The sequence below is a fragment of the Typha angustifolia genome, chromosome 2 (genome assembly GCF_048772165.1).
Source record: "Typha angustifolia cultivar Huaian chromosome 2, ASM4877216v1, whole genome shotgun sequence".
NCBI lineage: Eukaryota > Viridiplantae > Streptophyta > Magnoliopsida > Poales > Typhaceae > Typha > Typha angustifolia.
In genome coordinates this window covers 8,627,249-8,638,748 of record NC_133240.1, presented here as the reverse complement: position 1 = coordinate 8,638,748, position 11,500 = coordinate 8,627,249, and the positions used below count along the sequence as shown (strand labels likewise).

The following is an 11,500-nucleotide window of genomic DNA, read 5'->3' as shown; positions in this document are numbered from 1 at the left end:
TGTTGGCAACAACTTTGGTAGAGATCCAGATATAGAATTGTTGGAGAGATCGAGCACCTCGAGTCCATGTGGTAATGGAATAATTGTGGATTTCAAATATGCTGGCAATCTCCCTGTAATGTTATTGTAGGAGAGATTTAACAACCGTAAAGGTAAACTCCATAACCAATGTGGCAAAGTGCTTGTGATGCTTGTTTTGCTTAGATCTACTTTATTTATTTGTCTCTGCCCTCTAAGCCATGTAGGAAATTGAGGACCCACTCGACACGAGCCTAAAGCAAGGGTGGTAAGTTGAAATGGAGGAATCCAATTATGGCCCACCGATATTATTAGGGAATTGGAGGATAATTACAAGCTGTCCAATTTTCTCAAATTGGCAAAATGAGCTTCAGAAATGACACCACACACAGAATTAGAAGAAAGATCCAAACCATTTAGATTATGAAGAATCCCAATCCCAAGAGGCACTGATCCGACAAGGGAATTATTATGGAGGTCAAGATATTTTAGATTCGTCATCTGTTGTAGCCAGTTCGATAAATTCCCTTGAAGTTTGTTACTTGACAAAATGATCTCCTCCATATTGGTCCATTTGCATCCCAACATACCAACCAACTCTCGGATATCTCCACCGATGCGAAGATAGCTCAAGTCTATACTTCTCAAGTTACATAGTTGTCCAATCGATCTAGGTAAAGGACCCTCCAAATTATTGTCTCCTAAATTGAGGTAAATGAGGGAAGTCAAGTTACCTAGAGCATCAGGAATCTTCCCGTGAAATAGACAGTTTCTAAGATTAAGATATGAGAGGTTGGTAAGATTCCACAACCAACTCGGTAAGGTAGTATTGAACTGCCAATTGTTTGAAAGATCAAGGGTTGTTAGACTTGTGAAGTTTACATAGGGCAGAGAGTTTGGGATACTAGGTAGACTAGCAGATGACATAACCAGCACTCTTATGGATTGTAGCCCGTTAATTATGTGTAGCCAATTTACAGCATTTGTTATGTTTAAATATCCAAAATCAAGATACTTAAGAGAAGCTAATTGGGAAATCCACTCAAGGTTGTTAGTATTAGGTGTACTAGTATCATTAAATGCCCAATTCAAACTAAGATACCGTAGGCTAGAAAGATTCCCAAGCTGAGGAGGTACTGTTCCAATGAAGTATGACCAAGAGAGATCAAGGTAGCAGAGTTTAGAGAGATTTCCGAGCTGATGTGGTATTTTACCCCCAAAATCAGAATATGATAGATTAAGATACGTCAAGTTGTTGAAAGAAGCAATGAATTCAGGGATGCTGATGCCAGCGAAATTGTTATAACTAAGATCAAGACGAGTCAAATGATTTAAGGCAAGCAAAGATGGATTGATCTCACCGGACAATGCATAATCTGTCCAGTTATCCGAATCTTGATATGGTTTGCGAAGGTTGAGCTCTAAAATATTGCGGGTTGTGGTGTTGTCGCAAATATTGCGGGTTGTGGTGTTGTCGCACACGACTCCCCTCCATCTACAACAGTCTTGGCCTTCATCCCAAGAAGACAAGCTGTGCCGGATGCCGTCGGAGATGCTGGCTTTGAAGGTGAGGAGCGCCTCCCTTTCGACCTCAATGCAACCATATGCTGCCAATGTTTGGATTGCTATGACAGAGAGCATGAGAATGAGGTGAACAAGAAGAAGCAAGTGATGATGAGTCGGCATTAATGTATGTGACTTCATATAAACTGTTATAAATGGCTTGAGTAGTCGATCCCAATTATGTTCTTCATTTATAGGTGCTGGAGTATTAAGCTCTCTTATTTTTCTAAAGAAGGAAAAGGTAAATTATGCGTGGAATTCCACTATGTTAATATTTGTAACGTGTAACAAGCTCTTCCTTTACTTTACATAAATAACCCTATCCGTTAAGACTACGTATCTCATCTAACTTTTTGGAGGACTTGACAGTAAATTCCAGTGTAGAAATGAAGGGAATGTTTGAAAGTCTCCACTGCTAAACAAATTAAATAGACTAAGACAGTCTTTTTTAGTAGCGTATTATCCTCCGAGAGAAGACATCTCACATCGGAAGACGTGTAAATGTAGCTCCTTTCTTTTGTGTGCGTTCCTTTTTTGACGCGTAAATGTGATTAACTATCTCGTGTTGCACATTTCTTTCATAAGTGACGGAGAACTTTAAAAATAAATAAAAAAGAGAAAAGGAAGAAAGAAAGAAAGAAAGAAAGAAGAGGTGACGCAAACTGCTCTGATTTGATGGTAGTAGTGTAATTGAGAGTAAAATTTAGTTAATGGTGAAACACATAAGATTAGAGACTCAGGTGCAACGTGGTGGTGAATAGTTTGGTCGGCCGATTAACCTTAGATCGAGCAGTTAGCACGTTTAAGGTGAAACACATAAGATTAAATTTATAAGTTTTAGTTTTGTCTAATTGCTATATCATATATATATATATATATATATATATGTATGTATAGGTTTATATAAGTTGTTTTTAGTTATCTAATTTTTTTTTCTTTTCACTATGAGAGAGGTGGAAGTGGAATCCTCGCAAGATAAATTGGTGGACCTTATATTACACTACTAGTAGGTTTTAATATTTTTTTTTATAAAAGAAAATTGAGAATTTAATGGTGTCTCTGTTAAAGTCGGAAATGCAGGTAGTATTCAACACGCTATGAGATATTTGTTTGATATTTGATAGAATTTGATAATTAGTTAATTCGAAAATTTAAATTGTTAGTAATATATTTGCATGGGCATGGTGAGGAAGGTGATACCGATCACGGATGATCGATGTCTTTCAGGGTCTTGGGAAAATCTAAACGGTGAAGAGCAGCAGCCCTTCCTGAAAAATATTTTCATGCATCAAGACTGTTTAAATTAGTATCAATTTCCTAATCACGGAAAGATCATTATACCTTCTTGATTGGACTTTAGTTAGGCTCATGCACCCACCCCTATTACCCTTATCTCAAATAAGAAAGAAAAAAAAAAGAAAGAAGAGTAGGACATCTCGGCCGCGTAGCAATAACAAGATGGCATCAGATATTAATATACGTGAATGCTTTATCACTAAGGGTCGGATACAGATTCGGATACGGATATTAAATGGATAGTAAAATTTAAAACCATATCCTAACTAAACGGATATAGATAATTTTCAGATAAAAGATCGAATCTTAAACGGATATTAATTAAATTTAAAATAATTATAATATTTTATTTAGATATAATTAACACAAAATTATGTTCTACAACAAATAATTTTTTTTATATGTCAAATATATAAAATAAGTTTCAAAAGTCAAACCTCACAGAACTTCGGCTTCGAAAGAAGAGAAAGGAAGAGCATCAAAATTATTCTAGTATGTCTACAAAGTAATATTTAATTATTTACTGTCTATGAGTTAAATGACTTTGATACCTTATAACATCAAATGAAAGAAAGCAAAGCGTTCACTAATGAGTTCAGAGTAAGAAGCAAGAAAGCAGCTGCAGAATAAAAGACATGAGGAAACAAAGCGTATATAATAAGTTCAGAATAGAAATAAGGGGGCTATACCATAATGATGCACAAGAAAACCTAAATAACATTATATCACATCTATAAATACCAGGAAAAAGAAAATTCTATGGATCTTTTATAAAAATAACGGTAATTTAGAGAATATAAAAATATCATTTGAAATTAATAAAATTTTCTATCTTTTATTTATATATAAAATTAAACTTAATTCAGGGTATTGTTCTATTATTTTTTAGCAAATATGAGGCTTTATTTTTTAATAACGAAAAGAGATGATTTTAATATAGTTAAAATGTAGGATGTCGAACTCAGATTGGAACACAAAAACGGCATATTTTTGCCAACGAAAACAAAACTACCAAAGTCTCAAAAGATTATTACATTAGTCCTAAATCGACACCCAAGAATATATAAAATTACAGAGCACAAAAATATCACAAAAAAAGCTTCAGAGCCTCTGTTTGTTATATATTACTCACAGAAGAGCTTGGATACCACCTTCGTTGTCATAAACTTTTGGTTTACTTATTGAAGAAAGAAGACTTATTAATTTAAAAAAGTTGCAAATAGATAAATATGAACTCATCAAGTTGATGGAAACCACGAGAATATCATTGATGCAAATAAAAATACAAAGCTTAATGGTAGGAGTCATAAACCAAAAGTAATTACTTACTAATATTGCATAATAAGAACTATTACATTATTTTAGAACACAAGGTAGTACAGTTCAGATGCTACCAGCTTTGAAAATAAGCAATATGACAATAAAGTGTAAACCAAGGCAAAAGTATATATTACAAAGAAATTCCAAATTGAGACTTGAGAGGTATTTCAGTTTCATATCTTACTCGTAGAAACACTTGGTCTTTTATCCATATTTATTTTTCAACCTATTCATACTCACTGCCACTGTCACATATATGTTGTCAAAGAAATTGTCAATCATCTGGAAATAAGCATACCTCCAAGTCCCATGGAACAACAAAACAACGTACAAACCCCAAAATCCAACCACAAATCCTATTCCCATTCCAAGATATAACCATATCGATGTCTCTGATCCATTAGCATAGCTTGAAGTACTAGTAGGAGCTACACTATCTACGGAGCAATTCTTGCTAGTTGGTGGCCCACAGAGATAAGCGTTGCCAATATAGATTGATGGGTCATCAAGTCTGTCCAATTGACTCCCGGATGGAATCCTTCCCGACAAATTATTATAAGATAAATTCAGGTGATCCAAAAATGTTAATTTTGATATGCTTTGGGGTATAGCACCTGAAAGCATATTTGATGAAAGATCAAGAGATTCCAAAGAAAACATGTCACCCATCTTTTCTGGAATTATTCCAACTAGATGATTTCCAGCCAAGTTTAAATTTCCCAGTTGCCAAAGGGCTCCTATTTCTTCAGGAATTACCCCACTCAGATTGTTCCTTGAAAGATCAATTGTTTTGACTAAATAGAGGATTTCAGAATATTTAGATTCTTTTCCTTGCATTACTAGAAAAAGACTATACATGTAGATGAAATTAATACCATCCATCCCAATAAAGTCTTTATTGTCTTTCCATACTGAAGAAATCATCATCCGAGTGAAATTACCAAAAGAACATGGAATCGACCCGGACAATTTATTATATGAAAGATCCAAGACTTGGAGAGCAGCAAGTTGTGCAAGCTGTGGAGGAATGTTGCCATCAAACATATTTGAGCGAAGCTAAAGATATTTTAAATTCAGCAACTTTTCTCCTATCCATATCGGTATCTTTCCTGAGAAGTTGTTGTTGCCAAGGTCTAGAAGAAATAAATTCTTACAATGTTGCAACTCTGAGGAAAGCTCTCCATAAAAGTTGTTGTTGCTAAGGTCTAAAATTTGGAGTGAAGTAAGTGAACCAACGGAAGGTGGAATTTCTCCGGTGATATTATTATTTGAAAAGTCCATAATTTTCAACCCTGAACAATGTTGCCAGCACTGTGGGAATTCTCCTGATAAGTTATTCCTTGATAAATCTAGGGCCCACATATCATTTGCAAGTTCACATATAGAAGATGGGATGCTGCCACTGATCAAATTATTTGATAGCGACAAATAATATAGCCTTGATGTTGGCAAAAACTCCGGTAGAGGTCCGGATATAGAATTGCTAGAGAGATCGAGGAATATGAGTCCACCTGGTTGTAACAACCCAATCTTAAAAAAAAATAAAAAAATAAAAAAAAAAATTCTAGGCACGACGCGACCGGCCACACTGTGGCCGGCCTCGTGCCCATGCAAGCTGCGCATGCAGCTTGCGTGGTGGGGGCGCCACGTGCCCGCTGCCGCTGTCGCAGCCAATGGGCTGCGACCAGCTGGTCGCGGCGGGCCCCGGCGCCGCCGCAAACCGCCCCCCCCCCCCCCCCCTCTCACCGCCTTCCCTCTCTCTCTTTAAATCTCTCTCTCTCTCCCGGTTGGTCTCTCTCTAAACCTCTCTCTCTCTCTCTCTCGCCGAGGCCGGACTATCGCCACCGCCGCCACCTCCACGAGCGCCGGTGAGCTCTTTCTCCTCCTCTCTCTTCTTCTCTCTTCTTCTCTCTCTCTCTCTCTCTCTCTCTCTATCTCTCTCTCTCTCTTTCTCTTTTTTTTCTTACCTTGGGCTCGGGCCCGTCGCAGCCGAGCCGCCGGCGAGAGGCCGGCAGCTGGCTGGCCACCAGCTGCCGGTGCCCTCCTCGCCGGCCCGGGTCCACACCTCCCTCACCTCCTTTCTTCTCTTTCTCTTCTGTTCTTCTTCTTCTTCTTCTTCTTCTTCTTTCTTTCTTTCTTTCTTTTTCTTTTCCCTCCTCAGCTTCCACCCTTCTTTTCTTTTTCTGCACAGTGCTGGGCTCGGCCCATCACTGTAGCAGGCAGTGCTGGGCCGAGCCCAGCACTGTAGCAGTGTCTTAATTATTTATCTCTTTATTTATTTGATGTTATTTATTTAGGTTTTTCCTTCTTAATTAATGCAAATAGATTATTTAGACATTAATTATTTTAATAATAATATATTCTTCAATATGATTAGTATTAATTGTAATTTGTATAATCAATGATTAATTAGGTATAAATATAAGTAATACTCATGATTATTTATTTATATCTCTATTAGATTAATATATAGATTTGTAAATTATAATTATCAAATTTATATACCAATATTTTCATGAGATACATTTTAAATAATTCTAATAATTTATTATACATTATTATTTTGTAACAAATAAAATAATGACTACATAGTCCCTAATTAATCAAGATATAATTTAATTATAATTAGATTTTTATCTATATTTTATTTATAATTAAAATCTAGCCAATCATAAAAACAAGTAGAAATTCTAAAATCTAATAAATCATCATATTTTACTCGAATGGATTATAATGGGATAAACAACTAACTTTATGTTACTTAAACATTTTCAGATCCCGAACCCCCTTATTTGAGACCCCGTGGACCTTGCTAGTGATGAGTGTCACTCGGTTACCTGACGGACGTGAGAGATGCGTGGTTTGTATCTTCTGATCAGACGGTGAGTAGTCTTATCCCCTAGATCCCTTTCTCAAAATAGGATATATTATATATTATGTACATGCATGTTTTGGCCTCCAGCATGATTATATGACTTTATATAGAGATGATTTCAGTCAAGCATATTTTATCATGCATTTAATTAGATTGATCTGGGATATGAGTACATTGGTGATATATAGAGATGATTGGAGATGATTATGCTATTATGATTTTATGTCGGGATGATTTCTATCATGAGTATGCATGTGGTAGATTAGCATGAGTATGCATGTGTTAGATACATGGTTGGAGTTTGCATTACATCATTTTGCTCTTGATTCCTATTCCACATAAATTCCGGTTATGTATTGACTTGTTATTGTACTGGATATATGCATATGATTTGTCATTTAAAAAGGAAAGCATGAAATGTGATTGATAGGATAGTTGATAGAAAGCGTGAGGATACCCGAGTGGGCGCGAGGGTTAGGACGCGCTTGGTGGATGATTGATCGCTCGACATGGTCGCGATCCTGTTGGCCTTACGTCTGAGGTCGTTAGTCTGTGTGCGCAGCAGACATTCGGACACATGCCGTTCGCCAGGGCATATGTGGCGAGTTATCCTCACGAGATTTCTATCAGCTAGAAGGGTGCCCGGTCTGGATGGATGTTGATACCCTAGCGGATGGCAGGGTATGGTTATATTTGAGATACTCCTTGCGGATGGCAGAGTATGCTCTGAGCCTTCGGGCATGATGTTGAGACCGGGTACCGGGTGTTGACTGTGCACAGTGGTCTAGTATGATGATGACATATAGAGATGACATTGATGATTGAGATGTTGAGAAATGCATATAATTTCATTATCATCTGATTACCTGATTATCGAGTGGTCAATATGCATCATATATGGTTGCATTTGATATCATAGTATAGTCATGATCGGCATGCATCATGTGTCATATTTGAGAGAGAGTTATGATGATAGATGACATGGAGAGTTGTTTACTCATGGTCGAGGATTATATACTTTTATCAGTTATGACATGTTATCTTCTTTTCATTTATATATTATTGAGGATACATTCATATACTCATTCATGACATGATACTCTTTCTGATTCATATTATTCAGTACATGATTTACTCTCTGTTTGGCTTCACTGATTCGGGGTAAGGTCTATTCACTGAGCCTTTTGCTCATGACTCTCTTTATTTCTTTTCTAACCCCTCAGATATGTGGTACGTGATAGCGACTTGAGAAGATATTTTAGAGTGATGATGAGGTGAGCTATAGATGCGAGATGGCGTAGATGATAGTTTATATAGAAATTGAGTTGTACCAGTATTTGATATTTGTACTCTTTTGTATTAGACGATGATTTATATAATACAGGTCGAATCATAGTGTACTCTTGTATCAGTTGTTTAGTTATATCTTGATGGTTTGTTGTGGCCTGTGTGGGTCCTGCCAGATTATGTAGCGGTCTAGTGTGTATTATTGTGTATTTTGATATTCATATGTTAACAGGTTTATTTGGTTAAGAGTATGATTTATTTGGTGATGGATTATGTGATCATGGATATGTTAGCAGGTGTTTTTGATGATGTCATGATTGTATGTGCACAGGAGTGTATCTGTGCGTGACGGGCCCCGCCTGACCTGTCGCGTGCGTCGCGCGTGCCGTGTGGGCGCGTGGACGTGCACGTGTCCGTGCCAGGCGGGGGCGTTACACTGGTAATGGGGGCAATGGACCTTCCAAATTGTTAAATTTCAAATCTAGAAGAACAATATTTGTGGATTTCAAATATGCTGGCAATCTCCCTGTGATGTTATTGTAAGAGAGATCTAGACTATATATAGACGAACTCCATAACCAATGTGGCAAAGTGCTTGTGATGCTTGTGTTGTATAAATCTACTTCATCTATTTGTCTTTGCCATTTGAGCCATGCTGGAAATTGAGGTCCCACTCGACATGAGCCTAAAGCAAGGGTGATAAGTTGAAATGGAGGAATCCAATTACGACCCACCGATATTATTAGGGAATTGGAGGATAATCGCAAGCCATTCAATTTTCTCAAATTGGCAAAATGAGCTTCAGAAATGACACCACGCAAAGAATTAAAAGAAAGATCCAAATCATTTAGATTCTGAAGATTCCCAATCCCAAGAGGCACCGACCCAACAAGGGAATTACTACTGAGGTCAACATGTTTTAGATTTGTCATCTGCTGTAGCCAGTTCGATAAATTCCCTTGAAGATTGTTACCTGATAAAATGATCTCCTCTATGTTATTCCATGTGCAACCCAACATCCCCACCAACTCTTGGATATCTCCACCGATGCCAAGATAGCTCAAGTCTATACTTCTCAAGTTACATAGTTGTCCAATCGATCTAGGTAAAGGACTCTCCAAATTATTGTCTCTTAAGTTTAGGTAAGTGAGGGAATTCAAGTTACCTAGAGCATCAGGAATCTTGCCGTGAAACTCAGAATTTTCAAGATTAAGATATGAGAGGTTGGTAAGATTCCACAACCAACTCGGCAAGGTAGTATTGAACTGCCAATTGTTTGAAAGATCAAGTGTTGTTAGACCCGTGAAGTTTACATAAGACAAATGGTTTGGGATACTAGGTAGACTAGAAGATGACATAAGCAACACTCTTATGGATTGTAACCTGTTAACTATGTGCAGCCAATTTACAGCATTTGTTATGTTTATTTTTCCCAAATCAAGATACTTAAGAGAAGCTAATTGGGAAATCCACTCAAGGTTGTCAGTATTAGGTGTACTAGTATCATTAAATGCCCAATTTAAACTAAGATACCGTAGTCTAGAAAGATTCCCAAGTTGAGGAGGTACTATTCCAATGAAGTATGACCAAGAGAGATCAAGAGAGCGGAGTTTAGAGAGATTTCCAAGCTGATGAGGTATTTTACCCCCAAATTCAGAATTTGATAGATTAAGATGTGTCAAGTTGTTGAAAGAAGCAATGAATTCAGGGATACTGATGTCGGAGAAATTGTTATTACTAAGATCAAGGCGAGTCAAATGATTTAAGGCAAGCAAAGATGGATTGATCTCACCGGACAGTGCATAATCAGAATAGTTGGTCCACTGCCACCGTGAATTCCAATAATATGGGTTGCGAAGGTTGAGCTCCAAAATATTACGGGTGATGGTATTATCACACATGACTCCCCTCCATTTACAGCAGTCTTGACCTTCATCCCAAGAAGACAAGCTATGTTGGATGCCATCGGAGATGCTGGCTTTGAAGGTGAGAAGTGCGTCCCTTTCGACCTCAGTGCAAGCATATGTTGGAAAAGTATGGATTGCTATAACAGAAAGCATAAGAATTAGGTGAACAAGAAGAAGGAAGTGATGACGAGTAGCCATTATCATAGGCTATTTTAAATGTCTTGAGTAGTCGATCCCAACTGCGTTCTTAATTTATAGGTGCCGGAGTATTCGCTAAGAAGCTCACTAGTCTTTTCTTCTTCTTCTTCTTCTTCTTAAGAAGGGAAAAGGTAGATTATGCGTCCAATGCCACTATGTTAATTTATTGTAACGTGTAACAAGCTCGTCCCCTACTTTACATAAATAACCCTATCTGTTAAGACTATCTCATCAAACCTTTTGGAGGACTTGACAGTAAATTTCAGTGTAGAAATGAAGGGAATGTTTGAAAGTCTCCACTGCTAAACAAATTAATTAGACTAAGACAAGTCTATTTTATTAGCGCATTATCCTCCGAGAGAAGACATCTCGTATCGGAAGACGTGTAAATGTAGCTTTTTTTTGTTCCTTCTTAACGCGTAAATGCGATTAACTATATGTTGGACGAATATTTCGTGTTCCACATTTCTTTCATAAGTGACGGAAAAAAATATAAAATAAATAAAAAAGAGAAAAGAAAGAAAGAAAGAAGAGGTGACGCAAACTGATCTGATTTGATGGTCCTAGTGTAATTGAGAGTAAAATATAGTTTATGGTGAAACACATAAGATTAGAGACTTAACCACCTTAGGTGCAACTTGGTGGTGAATAGTCTGGTCGGTCGATTAACCTTAGATCGAGCAGTTAGCACGTTTTGAGATGAACACACATAAGATTAAATTTATAGGAAGTTTTAATTTTGGTTTATTGCTATATCATATATGCGTGTAGGTTTATATAAGTTGTTTTTAGTTATCCTTTTTTTTTTCTTTTCATTATGAGAGAGATGGAAGTAGAATCCTCGCAAGATAAATTGGTGGACCTTGTATTACACTACTAGTAGGTTTTAATATTTTTTTTATAAAAGAAAATTGAGAATTTAATGGTGTCTCTGTTAAAGTCGGAAATGCAGGTAGTATTCAACACGCTATGAGATATTTGTTTGATATTTGATAGAATTTGATAATTAGTTAATTCGAAAATTTAAATTGTTAGT

At 36.9% G+C, this 11,500-nt stretch overlaps 2 protein-coding genes across 2 annotated transcripts; both read right to left on the bottom strand.

The window, feature by feature from the left end:
- Positions 1-287: 287 nt before the first annotated feature.
- Positions 288-5,241, bottom strand: LOC140774000 (uncharacterized). The gene is made up of 2 exons (XM_073116814.1): positions 4,496-5,241; positions 288-1,807 (listed from the first exon to the last, which is right to left on the bottom strand). Exons 1-2 carry the CDS (start codon positions 5,239-5,241, stop codon positions 349-351), a joined length of 2,205 nt encoding a protein of 734 aa, XP_072972915.1. The 3' UTR covers positions 288-348.
- Positions 5,242-8,790: 3,549 nt separating this feature from the next.
- On the bottom strand, positions 8,791-10,464 carry LOC140773991 (receptor-like protein EIX1). The gene has a single exon (XM_073116802.1). It carries the CDS (start codon positions 10,462-10,464, stop codon positions 8,791-8,793), a length of 1,674 nt encoding a protein of 557 aa, XP_072972903.1.
- Between the last annotated feature and the right edge of the window lie 1,036 nt (positions 10,465-11,500).